This window comes from Urocitellus parryii, chromosome 5 (assembly GCF_045843805.1).
Source record: "Urocitellus parryii isolate mUroPar1 chromosome 5, mUroPar1.hap1, whole genome shotgun sequence".
Taxonomy (NCBI): Eukaryota; Metazoa; Chordata; class Mammalia; order Rodentia; family Sciuridae; genus Urocitellus; species Urocitellus parryii.
In genome coordinates, this window is record NC_135535.1 from 65,935,711 (window position 1) to 65,950,719 (window position 15,009).

A 15,009-nucleotide genomic window follows, 5' to 3' on the forward strand; every position below is an offset into this window, starting at 1 on the left:
AAAATAAAAATAAATTTAAGTTAATAAAACCAAACTTGTAGCAGGGTTGTGAGGAGATTTGTGCTTTGAATAAAGTAGGTGTTTCAAAACTTTTTTTCTTCTAAGAGTCTGGTTTCTAATGGTAGTTTTGAATTTGAAGTTTCTTGTGTATCACTTGGATTTTTCTTGATTATGTGTATATTTCAACATGAAATAATAAACTCTCTCTTGTCATTCTATATTTACCCTTAAACTTTTAATCGTTTATGTTTGGTGATGCCAGCTTTGATTCCTTCTCTTATCTTAAGTCCCTTTTATTCTGAAAACTATCAGTTCTCTCTACATATCTTTCGTTCCTACTTTAAACCTTGATGGTGCTGGGTGTGATCGTGCTCACTTATAATCCCAGCCATTCTGGAGGCTGAGGCAAAAGGATGGCAAGTTGGAGGCCAGCCTCAGCAACTGTGTGAGACCCTGTCTCAAAAAATTTAATAGGAGTGGGATGTACCTAAGTAGTAAAGCCTAGGTTCAGTCCCCAGTACCAAACAAAATGAAAACCTTGATTATCTCTCATTTAGACAGTTTTAGGATCTTTTAGTAACTGCTAGACTCCAGTTTCTTCTCTTAGCAAGTTACACACTGTTGCAGAATAATCTTTTTTAAGACATGGCGTTCATTGTGGTTTTTCAGAAACTTTATTTGTTTCACTGTAGAGACTGTGGGTAATCCAATGTAGAGCTTTTATCTTACAGATGTGACTATTGAGGCTCAGGGAAATTTTTCTTTATATTTAGTTTTTAGTTATAGGTGGACACAATAGCTTTATTTTATTTTTATGTGGTGCTGAGGATCAAACCCAATGCCTCACACATGATAGGCAAGTGCTTTACCTCTGAGCTACAACCCCAGCCCTCAGGGGAAATTCTTTAAAAATTTGCCATAAATGTCATGCTTGTGCTGAGGAATAGCACATTAAGACTAGACTTTAAGCCTGGCCTGTTGGTGCACACCTGTAATCCCAGCAGCTCTGGAGGAGGAGGCAGGAACATCATGAGTTCAAAGTCAGCCTCAGCAAATTAGTGAGGTCCCAAGCAACTTAGGGAGACATTGTCTCAAAATAAAAAAATAAATAAAATAAAAAGGGCCAGAGATGTGACTCAGTGTCTAAGCATCCTGGGTTTAATTCCTGGTACCAAAAGAAAAAAGAAAAGAAAAAGAAAAAGGACTACATTTCTGCTAACTCACAGGCTAAATATTTGCATTTTTGGAATGTGTCCTAACTTCCTTAACAAGGTTTTCAAGGCTCTTCCTAGTCTGGCCTCATCCTGCCTTTTCCTACCTTATTTTCAACTTCTTTTGCAACCAAAATCTAACTCATCCCCTAAAGGTATTCTCCTGTACTTTATTCCTCCTACTCTCATTGTGCAATTCTGCCCATTCCAAGTTAATCCAGTATCTTTTTCTTTCTCTTCCGTCCAGCCAAAAATCCCACTCTCCTAGACCATGCATTGCCTCTAACCACATTCTGCCTTGTGCTATAACTATTTGTTATATGCTAGTAAGTTCAATAGATTATGAACACCATTTAGATAGGGGTCTCTCCATATTTTTGGGTGAACAATTTATTACTTGTATATATGGTGCACTTATACCAAGATAGATGTTCTAACTTTCCATAGCATTCTAGCCGGGAGTACTCAAAACCAGATGTGGAATCAACTCCTTTTTCTTTATCATGCTCAGTCCCTCATATAACCAATACTTTCCTCCCACTTTTTTGTTGTTGTTGTTGTTTTAAGATAGTATCTCCCTACATTGCCCAGGCTGATCTTGAACTCTCCTGCTTCATTATTCCAAGTAGCTGGGACTATAGGCACATGCCACACACCCAGGTCCACTGTTCCTTTTTTTATGAACAGATTTGAGAACAAACCTTATAACCTTGTGTTTGTGTGGGTATGTGTTTTCTCTTTCATCCAAAAATCATCACGGTAGAAGAACTGACAACATTTATACCCACACCTATGTTGGAAGCATAATTTTGCCAAATAATGTCTTAAAGTGTTGGTCAGTGTTTCCTAAATTTGTTTTAAAGGATGAATATTGTGGTTTTACATAATTAAGTTTGGCCAAATTGTTTGTTACTTGTACACCTTGTTCTCGTTAGAAAAAAAAGCTGACAGTGGTGAGTCTCTCAGTTACAAATTGGGAAGTAGATACACAAATAGGTGTCATGTTTTATTTGGTACATTCAGGTTTATTTAGAAAGCATGAGTAATATTGAGATTATTTTATTCAGAAAGAAGATATAACATTTAAAAAACTCTAACATTTATTGTTTACTGATTCTGGATTAGAGAATTCTTTTTTATCTTATTTATTTCTCAAAATAACACTATTTGGGGGGCTAGGGTTGTGGTTCAGTGGTAGAGCACTTGTCTAGCACATGTGAGGCATTAGGTTCGATTCTCAACACCGCATATAAATGAATGAATAAAATAAAAGTCTATCAACATCAAAAAATTTTTTAAGAAAAGGAATACTGTTATTGTGCCGAGTGTGTTAACATACTCCTGTAACTCCAGTGACTTGGGAGGCAGAAGAATTGCAAGTTTAAGGCTAGCCTGGGCAGCTTAGTGAGCCACTGTCTCAAAATAAAACTAAAAAGTGCTAGGGGTATAGCTCAGTGGTAGAGCACCCCTGTGTTCAATTCCAGACCAAAACAAACATACCTGTTATTACTGGTGAGAAATCTAAGTTTTAGGAACAGTACATAGCATTGAGTGGTGAGGCCAACACTCATACTTGGGCCTATCTGACGCTAATGCCAGAGGTCTTACCATTGCTGTGAACTCCGCTGCCTTCCAGTATAGGGATTAAGACAAATCAACAAAAACAACAAAACTAGTATTATTTTCAGACAAGGCTTTAGTCATAAAAAACAAAGTGCTATGTGTGGAGAAGTAGCATGGTTTATTAGAGTTGCCCATCACCTACTTTTCATCTTGGTACTTTTAGTGTGAAAGGGCAGCCCAGTGCCCCATGTATTCCACTGTTGTCAGGGCTGTGCGTTGCAATACTCCAGGAACCATTTCTTATATCAGATGACTTATGCTCTGCAGTTGTCAAGAGAGCTGCAAGCAGGACTTTAATTTTTACTTTCGCTCTTCAAATAAGGAAACTATTGACTAATCTAATCTTTTAAAAAAATATTTATTTTTTAGTTTTAGATGGACACAATATCTTTATTTTATTTTTATGTGGTGCTGAGGCTTGAACCCAGTGCCTCATGCAGGCCAGGTGAGCATGCTACCACTTGAGCCACATCCCGAGCCCCAACTAATCTAATCTTACTTCTTCTAGACAAAAGTTGGAACTCCTTTGATAATTACTGGTGAAAAAAAAATCCAGGTTAATGGGTAGAGATTAACTGATGTCAAGAGAATGGCTTTGGGTATTTTTTGGCTTGAAGGGACCATAGAAAATAATTTTTGATTGAACCCAGGGGGCCCTGAACCACATCCCTATCTCTATTTATTTTGAGACAGGGCCATACTAAATTGCTGAGGCTGGTCTTTTTTTTTTTAGTTGTAGATGGGCACAATATCTTTATTTATTTATTTATATGTGGTGCTGAGGATCGAATCCAGTGCCTCATACCTGCGAGGCAGGCACTCTACCACTGAGCTACAGCCCCAGCAAGTCTTGAACTTGCAGTCCTCCTGCCTCAGCCTGCCAAGTCACTGGAGTTACAGGTATGCACCAGTGTACCATCAGAAAAGAATTTAAGTATGGAGGCTGTGGCCTCTGAATTTAAGTATATTTTACTAAAAAAAAAAAAAAGTATATTTTACTGATTGCTAATCATAGTAAGAATATAACAAGTGCCAAAGCTAATATGTCATGCTTAAAATGCTGTTTATACTACTCTAACGTGCCTAGTATTTTAAATGTATTGTTGCCATAAATCTACATTAAAACCCTAGTTTAAGTATAATCCTCGTTTTCCTCATTTTTTTAGCTGAAGAAACTAAAACTGGGGCTGGGGTTGTGGCTCAGAGGTAGAGTGCTTACCTAGCATGCATGAAGCACTGGATTCAATCCTCAGCATCACATAAAATAAAATAAGGATATTGTGCCCACCTACAACTGAAAAATAAATTAAAAAGAAAAGAAAAGAAAAAAACTAAAACTGGAAAGATTATTCCTCCCAGGCTGGGATTGTGGCTCAGTGGCAGAGCACTTGCCTCGCATGTGTGAGGCACTGGGTTCGATCCTCAGCACCACATAAAAATAAATAAATGGAATAAAAGTATTGTGTCCATCTACAACTAAAAAAAATTTTTTTTAAATGTTACTCCACCCTCTAACCCAGAGCCTCGCCCATGTTAGGCAAATCTCTATTGCTGAGCTTCACCCCCCAGCCCCAAAGTTACGTAATTTGTTCAAGATAACGAAGTTATGGTTTTACTGAAGACTGCCTAGCCTGAAAGCCCTTGCTCTTTCTAGTGGACCATGCAGAGTCCCTAGCTGTCCTTCCAAGGCTGAATGGCTAGTGCTGCAGAGTGTGGGGAGCGAGGCCAGCCAAAAGAAGCTTGGATGTAGGTAGAATCTAACTTGAATCTGACTCTGCTGAGATGCTGATTATACCTCCCCTGGGATGTAATTCAGAAGAGGGGAACATTTCACTCGAAATTTGACTTTGGAACAGGCTTAAATTCAGGGAAAGGCCAGTTGACTTTTGCCCCATAGGATTAGTCATAAAATGTTGGACCTAGAAGAGACCTTATAAATGATCTGATCTAACTCCCTTCTATAGGAGACTGCAACCCAAAGATATTGAATCATTTGACTAAGGTTACACAGTTTTTGGGAGAAGTGGTAGAAGAGTAGAGTGTGTTGGTTCAGGCTCTCTGCTCCCTTACTTTTCATACCCCACTGTCAATCCTTGAATGCTGGCGATCCCTCTCCTACATCTAATATTCTGACTTTCTTTATTGTGTAGGTGTTTCAGTATCTGTAGACAAGATGGAATCAACTGCATTTAACAGACGGCAATGGACTTCACTATCTTTGAGGGTAACAGCTAAAGAACTTTCTCTTGTCAACAAGAACAAGTCATCAACTATCGTGGAAATATTCTCCAAGTAAGTGCTGATCTTGGTTCCAAAAAGACCATTTGTCTTAAGCACACAATACCACCTGTCAGGGAGATTATAAAATGACTTACTGAGTACCATACACAGTACCATGGAGAAGAAGGATGATAATAATCAGGAGACATGTATGTATGTATGTATGTATTCAGCAGTACAGGGGAATTAAACCAGGAGCTTTTTTGGGCGGGGGGGGGCAGGTACTGGGGATTTAACCCAGGGTGATTTACCATTGAAATATATCCCCAGTTCTTCTTATTTTTTATCTTTTTTAAATATATTTTTTAATTGTAGATGGACACAATACCTTTATTTGTTTTTATTTTTATGTGGTGCTGGGGATTGAACCCAGTGCCTCAAGCATGCTAGGCAAGTGCTCTACCACTGAGCCACAACCCTGATCCTATTTTTTTAAATATTTTGTAAATTGTAGATGGACACAATACCTTTATTTTGTTTGTTTGTTTGTTTGTTTGTTTATTTATTTATTATGTGGTGCTGAGGATTGAATGCAGTGCCTCACACATGCTAGGCAAGTGCTCTACCACTGTAGCTACAATTCTAGCCCTGCATTTTTTATTTTTTGAGACAGCGTCTCACTAAGTTGCTGAGGGCCTTGCTAAGTTGCTCAGGCTGGCCTTGAACTTGTGATGTTCCTGTCTCAGACTCCCAAGTCACTGGGATTAAAGGCATGCACCACAGTGCCCAGCCCAACCTTTGTGATCTTAAGATTTATCTGGAGTACTTGCTAATAATATGGTGTTCCAGTTATCTATTGTTGTGTTTTATTTATTTTTTTCAGGGCTGAGGACCAAACTCAGGGCCTTACACATACAAGGCAAGTGCTCTGTCACTGAGCTAAATCCCCAACCTCTATTTCTGTTTTAGAAGATCCTAAGCACTGGGGATTTAGCTTAGTGGTAGAGCCTTTACCCAGAATATACAAGGTCCTTGGTTCAATCTATAGTACCCTAAAGAAAATCTTAGACTGGCATTGAAAGATGAATAAAGAAATTATGGTATATATACATGATGGAGTATTATTCAGCTGTAAAAAAAAAAAAGAATTAAATCACATAATTTGCAGGAAAATAGATGGAACTGGGGATCATGATGTTACATGAACTAAACCAGATACAGAAAGACAAGTATCATGTGTTTCTCTATATGTGGTAATTAAAGAAAAAATGATGACCTGAAACTAAATACATTGAGAAGAGAAGAGAGATAAGAGTGAGGGCAAAAGAAGGGAGAGTAATAGAGGGCATTAGGGAGGATGGATTCAAGCAAAGCATATATATGCATATAAGTAAATGTCACATTAATCTGTACAATTAGCCAGGCACTATGGCACACCTTTTATTATCCTAGAAATTTGGGAGGCTGAGGCAGGAGGAGGGATCAGAAGTTGAGGCAAGCCTCAGCAATTTAGTAAGACCCGCAGCAAATTAGTGAGACCTTGTCCCAAAATTAAAAGAACGCTGGGGATGTAGCTCAGTGTAAAAGCACTTCTGAGTTCAACCCCCAAGACAAAACAATAATCTATATAATTAGTATGAATTAATAATTTTGATTAAAATAATCTTGGGAGCTTGGCATGGTGGCACATGTCTGTAATCCCAGTGGTTTGAGAGGCTGAGGCAGAAGGATTGCAAGTTCAAAGTCAGTCTCAGCAACTTAGGGAGTCCCTAAGTAACTTAGCGAGAACGTATCTCAAAAAATAAAAAGGAATGGGAATGTGGCTCAGTGGTTAAGAGCCCCTGGGTTCAGTCCCTGATACAAAAACAAAAAATTTTAATTAAGAAAATAAAAAAATCTTGGGCTAGGGGATGTACCTCAGTGGCAGAGTGCCTGCTTACATGCTTAAAGCCTTGTGTTAGATGCTCAGCATCACAAAACAGAGACCTCTAAAATTTAGAGGCATAAAATAATGACAATGTTTATTTTGCTTGTGAATCTCCAATTTGGACAGGGTTGTCTCTGCTCTACTTAGCATCAGCCAGGGTGGCTCAAAAACTGGGAGCCTTAGTTGTCTAAAGGCTCACTCACTCCCAAGTCAGGCAGTTGATGCTGGCTGTCATCTGGGAACTCAGCTGGGGTCATGATTGGAACACTTACACATGGCCAGTCCATGTGACTCTTTGGCTTCGTGGCTGGGTTCTAAGGCAAACAGCCAGAAACAGAGGGAGGGAGGGAACAAAAGAAGAAAGAAGCTAGAAGTTGGTTCCCTTTCATGACCTTAGCCTTGGAAGTCATATGCTATCACTTTTACCACATTCTCTTCATAGAAGTGAGTCACTAAGCCTGAAGATGTAACTCAAGGGTAGAGTGCTTGCCTAGTATGTGCAAGGCCGTGAATTCAATCCCCAGTACCTTTAAAAAAAAAAAAAAGAAAAGGAAGTAAATAACCAAGGCTGACTTATATTTAGGGAGAGGGGAACTTGACTCTACCTCCTGATGGGTGGAATATCAAAGTTTTTTTTGAACATGTTTTAAAACCTTCCTACATGGATGGCTTCCCAGGTCCTCCAAAGATTCTGATTCTGTATCTGCATTGGGGCTCAGGAATTTGTGCTCTTAACAAGTATCCTTGGTGATTTTTGCCTTTAGGGAAATTTAGGAATTATTGGTAATTGGAAGAGATAGTCTGGTGATTTTCAAGAAGTGAACCTGAACATAAAGCAAAGTGAATAAGGAAAGGATTGTGGGAGCCTAACACAAGCAAAGGGAATAGAAAGCGAGCAGTCAAGCAGGGCAAAAACAAAAGTGAGAAGGGACTAGTACGGTTCAATTAGGGCTAGATGGTGAGAGGCCTCCAATGCTATGCTAAGTTTCAGATTTAGTTAGTTCAGCGGTGAATGCAACTGAGAGAGTGACATGATCAGACTTGTTTTGGAAAGATGCTTCTGGCAACATTGTAAAAGTCATATTGGAAAAGGTGAGAGATTGATAGCATGGAGACAATTTATGAGGCTCTCTCAGGAAACCAAGTGAAAGCTGCTGTGAGGGTGGGGAGCAACAGGAATCGAAAGAAAGTGAAGGGATCTGAGACCGTGTTGAGATGTGATTAATGAGAGTTGGAAACCCCCTGTTCTGCAGAGAAACTTCTGTACATTCTTAGCCTTTTCACCCTCCTTAGCCCCACCTGCCTTAACTAAACTTGGCTTTCCCTGGCCATGCATTCCCATGTCTGAGTAGTACTCTTTCTGCACATGGGATCCTGAAATATTCTAGGGTCAGGAGTCAGACTTGCTGCTTTCCTGCAACTGCAATACCGTTCCCATTCATTGTTTTTAGTGCCTGGTTCTAATGTCCTAAACCTGAGTTCTGAGGCTCACATCTGACTACACCTCACACTTCTCTCCTGTGTCACAGTGGTGTGCCAGCTTCTGGCCAAGCTCCTTACTTTCACTGGAAACACCAGCTTCCTGTATCATTTGCTTCTCTGTTTCTCATTGGGATGTTATTGGCATTTTGGGTGTACCTCTTCCTTGTGTAGGATAGCTCCTCCAAATGCTGGAAGTAACCTATGACACTGTGACAACTACAAAAGGAATAAAGGGATGAGAGAGAAAACCCAACAAGATCTCCATGTGTTTCCAATTGCCCGATGGGGCCAATGAAGCCCCCAGTGAAGAGTCACTGGTCCATATCAATGACCTATCTAATACTTTGAAATTTCTTGGGGCTGGGGATGTGGCTCAAGCGGTAACGCGCTCGCCTGGCATGTGTGCGGCCCGGGTTCGATCCTCAGCACCACATACCAACAAAGATGTTGTGTCCGCCGATAACTAAAAAATAAATATTAAAATTCTCTCTCTTTTTCTCTCTCCCTCTCTCACTCTCTCTTTAAAAAAAAGAAAAGAAAAAAGAAATTTCTTCATAATTTCTTAATCTTTCCAGATATGGTGGTGCATGCCTATAATCCCAATAACTCCGGAGGCTGAGGCGGGAGGATTACAAGTTCAAGGCCAGCTTCAGCAATTTAGTGAGGTGCTAAGCAACTTAGTGAGACCCTTCTGAAAATAAAACATTAAAAAAGGGCTGGGGGATGTGGCTCAGTTGTTAAGCACCCTTGGGTTCAATCCCTGGAACAAACAACAACAAAAAAAATTGTTGATCTTCTCTACTTTTTAGCCTGCACTTTATCTTGTGAACCCCTGCCTCCAGCCACATCCTTATTGTCATCCCGAAAGAGAATATTTGGAAAACCTGCTCTCTGGTTAGAGCCTCTGTCCTTCTGTATGTGCCACTCTCTTATTCCTGCTCACTCTGTGCTTTGACATCACCAGGAAACTCAGGCCCTGGATGTCGGTCTCCTTCCTGGTTTCACTTTCTACTCTACCCAACATTGGTCAGTCACTCCAATGAAGCTCTCACCTTCTCCTGGGCGACTTTCTCATCTCCTCCCTCTGTCGTTGTCCAGCCCCAGTCGAATCTCATAAGGATTTGGGTATTTTTTTTTTAATACCTTTGTTTTATTTATTTATTTTTACGTGGTGCTGAGGATTGAACCCAGGGCCTCGCACATGCTAGGTGAGCCCTCTACCACTGAGCCACAATCCCAGCCTCTTGGGTCTTTTAATAACTCATGAGAGTTAGGAAATTGGAAATTGGAAAAGGCAATTCATCTTAGGGGTCTTTTTACTCTTGAAGAAAGTACAAAGGACCTTAGAGGTCCCCTTCTTTTTTTTATCTTCAATATTTATTTTTTACTTATAGGTGGACACATAACTTTATTATTATTTTTTTTTTTATGTGGTGCTGAGGATCAAACCCAGGGCCTCACCCATGCTAGGCGAGCACTCTATCTCTGAGCCACAATCCCAGCCCCTAGAGGTACCCTTCTTATAGCATGATGGGTTAACTGCCTTTTTTTTTTTTTTTTTTTTTTTGGTACGGGGGTTGAACCACTGAGTGCCACATGGGCACTCAACCACTGAGTCATATCAGCAGCCCTATTTTGTATTTTAGAGTCAGAGTCTCAATGAGTTTCTTAGCACCTTGCTAAATTGCTAAGGCTGGCTTTGAACCTGCTATCTTCACACTCAGCCTCTGGAGCCACTGGGATTACAGGCATGCGCCACTATGCCTGGCTGCCTTCTTTTGTTCATGAAAGTCATAAGGGTAAATGGCAGTGATAGAAAATGATTAATCTTAAACCCATAAGAATATAAGCCTTGGAGTCAGTGGATTATCATGCAAATTTTGGTTCTACCATTCAGTAATTACATAACCTTGATTAAAGTCATTTTATTTCCTCTGGATGTAGTGGCACACGCCTGTAATCCCAGAGGCTGAGGCAGGAGGGAGATTGTGGATTTGAGGCCAGCCTCAGCAATTTAGCCAGGCCTAAGCAATTTAGCAAGACTCTGTCTCAAAATAAAAATGGCTGGGAATATAGCTCAGTGTTAAAACATTCCAGGTTCAATCATCAGTACCAAAAAAAATAAAAGTGGTATTTGACCTGGATGTGGGTCAGTGGTAAAGCACATGCTTAAGGAGGCCTGGGTTTAATCCCCAACTAAAAAAAAAAAAAAAAGGTGGTATTTGGAGAAAGCTTAGTCTGGCCAATGTTTGTAGGTTAGTTGGGCTTTATTTTCTAATTGTTAATACAATTTACATTTATACGTACAAAAGATTAGTTTTCTGGCAACTGTGGGTCCTTCATAGCTTATTTCTTTGACTAAACCTCTGTACTTTGTAAATTGATAAATTTGAGGTAAAGAAGGTTCTATCAATGGGTCAGTTTGAACAACTAGCTTTGGTTTCGCTCCCCTGTGACTTCAGCATAACAAGATCCTTTACTTGATAAAAGTTGACTGGGGAGCATTTGGTTTCTTTGCAAGAAGGTCTTATTTGATACATATATTTTTTGAATTAAAGGGAGTCTATCCTGGTAGTTTTCAGAGGAACCTCAGGGGCCAGTTCTGGAAAGATGGAAAGATCTTAGGATAGAGCCAGGGACCTTCCACCCCAGCGGTCCTGTTTTGGTCTCTTTTATTATTTATTTATTTATTTTTGGTACCAAGGATTGAACCCAGGGGCACTCTACCACTGAGCCATATCACCAACCCTTTTTTATATTTTATTTTGAGACAGAGTCTCACTGAGTTACTTATGGCCTCACTAAGTTGCATAGGTTGGATTTGAATTTGCAATCCTCCTGCCTCAGCTTCCCAAGCCTGGGATTACAGTCGTGAGCTACTGTACCAAGCTTGATCTCTTTTATATTTTAGGTTCTAAATAAAATGAGAGGGTTCTACACCTAAAAATGCTAGAAATCACTGGTTTGGCTAACCTTTGTCCCACTCCTTTGAAAATAAGGAACTTGAGGTTCAGCAATTGGGACTGAAGGTCATTCCTGGAGATGGGAGATTTGATGAACCCAGCACACTGATCCCTCACCCAGTGCCAGGGTGTCTCCACCTTATCATAGTCCCTCCTACGCTGGTATAACTTTAATTATTCTGAGTCCCAAGAGATAAAAAGGTTTGTATTTAGTTTTTTTTTTTTTAATGACTATTCTTCCCTCATAAGAAAAAAATTGAACTGAATGTAGTGGTACACATCTGTAATCCCAGCTACTTGAGAGACTGAGGCAGGAGAATTGCAAGTCTGAGGTCAGCAACCTGTGCTATCTAATGAGACCCTTTCTCCCACTACCCCCACCACACCCCAAAAAAAGTGCTGGGACATAATTTAGTAGTAGAGTGCTTATGTGACATGCCTATGCCCCTGGGTTTTGTCCCCAGTACTGGGGAGAAAAATATCGTCAGATTTCCCTGGTTAACTTCCTCTTTTTTTACTTCTCTATAACATTTTAGTGGTGAATTTGTTCCAGAAGAAAATACATTGCCTAAACCTTGGGAGTTTCCATTTTCCCTTTTTTGGCTCTGTGTTCCCTTTGCTCTATTTGAGGACATACAAGCAAGTCATGGCTCAGGAACTCTATTTTCTGACCTAAGAAAAATTTGAGACACTATTATTATTCCCCAGATGATTTTAGTATCCTCCATCAGCTGCCTGCCTCACAGCTGTGCATTAATGAGCAGTTGCAAGATTAAATTCCATTTGTGAGAAAAAAGAGACTGAACCAGAAGAAAATCTAGGAAGGGAATAGGGATGAGATTTTAATTATAGAGATTTCATTGAAAAAAATGTTCCCTCAAATTGGATCTTCAAAATGACACCTCCCCCCAAAAATAGATGCCCTTCACAGTTTATGTCAGAATAATGCCAGTTGTTCTAAGTGCCTTTGAGGAAAATCTGAGGGCTGAATCCTGGTGGAACACTGAATTCAAAAGTACTAAGCCTTGGTAGCTGGTCATGCATGGTGACATGTACTTGTAGTCCCAGCCTCAGGCTGGACAGGAGGATCACTTGAGCCCAGGAGTTGGAGACCAGACTAAGTAATATAGTGGGATCCCATCTAAAACAAAACAAACAAAAATTGCTGAGATTCAGAGTATCGTAACACTCAGAGTACAAAAGGTAAATACCAAGGACCAAACTAGGAAGGAGTAGTGGTGTAGAGCCTTTCTCCCTGTGTGCCCACTATTTATCAAGTATCTCATTAAAATTAGGGGCTACAGCCGGGCACGGTGGTACATGCCTGTAACGCCAGCTGTTTGGGAAGTTGAGGCAGGAGAATCGTGAGTTCAAAGCCAGCCCCAGCAACTGCAAGGTGCCAAGCAACTCAGTGAGACCCTGTCTCTAAATAAAATATTAAAAAAGGGCTGGGGTGGGCTGGGATTATAGCTCAGTGGTGGAGTGCTTGCCTCGCATGCATGAGGCACTGGGTTTGATCCTCAGCACCACATAAAAATAAAGATATTGTGTCCATCTACAGCTAAAAATAATAATAATAAATAAAAAAAAGGACTGGGGATGTGGCTCAGTGGTCAAGTGCCCCTGAATTCAATCCCTGGTACCAAAAAAATAAAATAAGGGGCTGTAATAGTTGCCTCTGAATTTCAAAACAGGGTTCATTACAGCCATTGGTGCATACACCTGATCTTCATATGCCTCAGTGCTAAAAAAATAGGGCTGAAGATAAAAACTATTTTAATCTTTTAAAAATCCATGTTTCTGTTAGGACTTTAAAGGGAGGGGAACCTCAGCCTGTTTACTCATCTAACCACAGTGTAAATACCTTTCTTTGGAGAACAATTGACTAACTATAATTCTGTCTGCTGATTGGCTCTGGCTTTCATATATTGAGTTATTGCTGTAATATACTGTAGATGATTGTCCAAGGGGTGTGGAAACCCATGATCAAGGACCATTCTTAAGTTTCTGTTTTGCTGTAATTCACTATTTCTGAATTCCCACTTTGAGATAATCTCTCAGACAGGTATAGCTATAAGTGGGAAAAATGATGGAAATTCACCAAAACACTAATATTAGATATCTTTTACAGTCATAGCTTTAATACCATATATGGGCAAACTTTTCCTACATGTATGTGTCTAGTTTCAACCTCTTTTCTGAACTCTTGATATTTGTTTCTACTGTACCACCAAATGAATGTTTTATTTAACATGGCTGACACTGAACTCTTGATCTTCCCACTGGATTTGTTTCTCCTTCAGAATTTCGCATCCCAGGGATGGAGTTGTAGCTCAGTGGTAGAGTTCTTGCCTAGCATGAGCAAGGCACAAGGCCCTTGGTTCGATCCCTAGCACTGAAAAAAAAAAAAAGAAAAGAAAGAAAGAAAACCAAATTCTCCATCTCAGTAAACATTATTTCTTGTTGATTCAGTTGCCAGAGACCTGGAAATCATTCTTTTTTTTTTTTTTTGTACTGGGAATTGAACCAAGGGGCGTTCTTAACCACTGTGTGACATCCCCAGACTGTTTTTTATATTTTATTTAGAGACAGGGTCTCACTGAGTTGCTTAGGGCCTCGCTAAGTTGCTGAGGCTGGCTTTGAACTTGAAATCCTCCTGCCTCAGCCTCCAGAGGTGCTGGGATTATAGATGTGAGCCACCATACCCAACCTGGAAATTATTCTTGACCTTTTTCCTCTTCTCCCTCTCCTCATTAGCACACTGTTGATTCTACCTCTGAAATATATCTCAAATCTATTCACTTTTCTTTATCTCCAGTGCTGCCATCCTGGGCCAAGCAAGCCAGCAGTATCTCAACACTAATGCCACCTCCATTATTAGCACTTACCAGTGCATTTTCTGTGCTCCTTTAAAACATTAATTGGATCAATGGCCATCCATTGTACCTAGGATTAAATTCAAAATCCTTAGCATGACCTACAAAGCTCTACCCAGTCTGCCCCAACATCCCAGCCTCATCTCCTGCCTTTGCCCTTTCTCGGTGTGCTTCAGCAACACTGGAGTTCTTTGTGTACCTAATACCCATCAGACACTTTCTTGCCTTGAGGCTGGTATGTGTGCTATTTTCCTGTGCCTGGAATGCTTTCCCACCTCTTTTTGCCTGGCTAACTCCTTGTGGTCCAACTTCAGGGCTCAGCCTAAAGGTCATTTCTTCATCTGGATTTTTTTTTTAAGGTGACAGATAATTTTTGTATATTTAATTGTATATTTATGGGGTACAATATGATATTTAAATAAATTGTAAAACCGATCAGGATGATTACCATATTGAAGCTTTCCTTTACCACCTCCCCTTTTCTTAGTTTTGTTCTTTTATTAAATTGTTTAATAATGCTCCACTTTTGAAGGACTAATTAGTCTCTGTACCTGTGATTGCACACATGTGTATGTGTGTATATGCACATGTGCTTATGTGTTTTAATGTCTAAACTATAAGCTCTCTGGGGGCAGATATTATGTTTGATTTAGTCATTTCTTTCACTTATTTTTCTTTCGTGCTTGGAATATAGTAGGAACCAGTAA

At 39.9% G+C, this 15,009-nt stretch overlaps 1 protein-coding gene across 3 annotated transcripts in view; it reads left to right on the top strand.

The window, feature by feature from the left end:
- Lima1 (LIM domain and actin binding 1) overlaps positions 1-15,009 on the top strand; it is a 94,962-nt gene that overhangs the window by 31,646 nt on the left and 48,307 nt on the right. For 2 of the 3 annotated variants that reach the window (XM_026407001.2, XM_026407003.2), the window contains exon 2: positions 4,985-5,126. In XM_026407001.2, coding sequence (XP_026262786.1) covers positions 5,008-5,126 — 119 coding nt within the window. In that variant the 5' untranslated portion in view covers positions 4,985-5,007. Of the gene's footprint in view, positions 1-3,617; positions 3,735-4,984; positions 5,127-15,009 lie in introns of all 3 variants that reach the window. The other variant, XM_077798505.1, reaches the window with a different exon arrangement.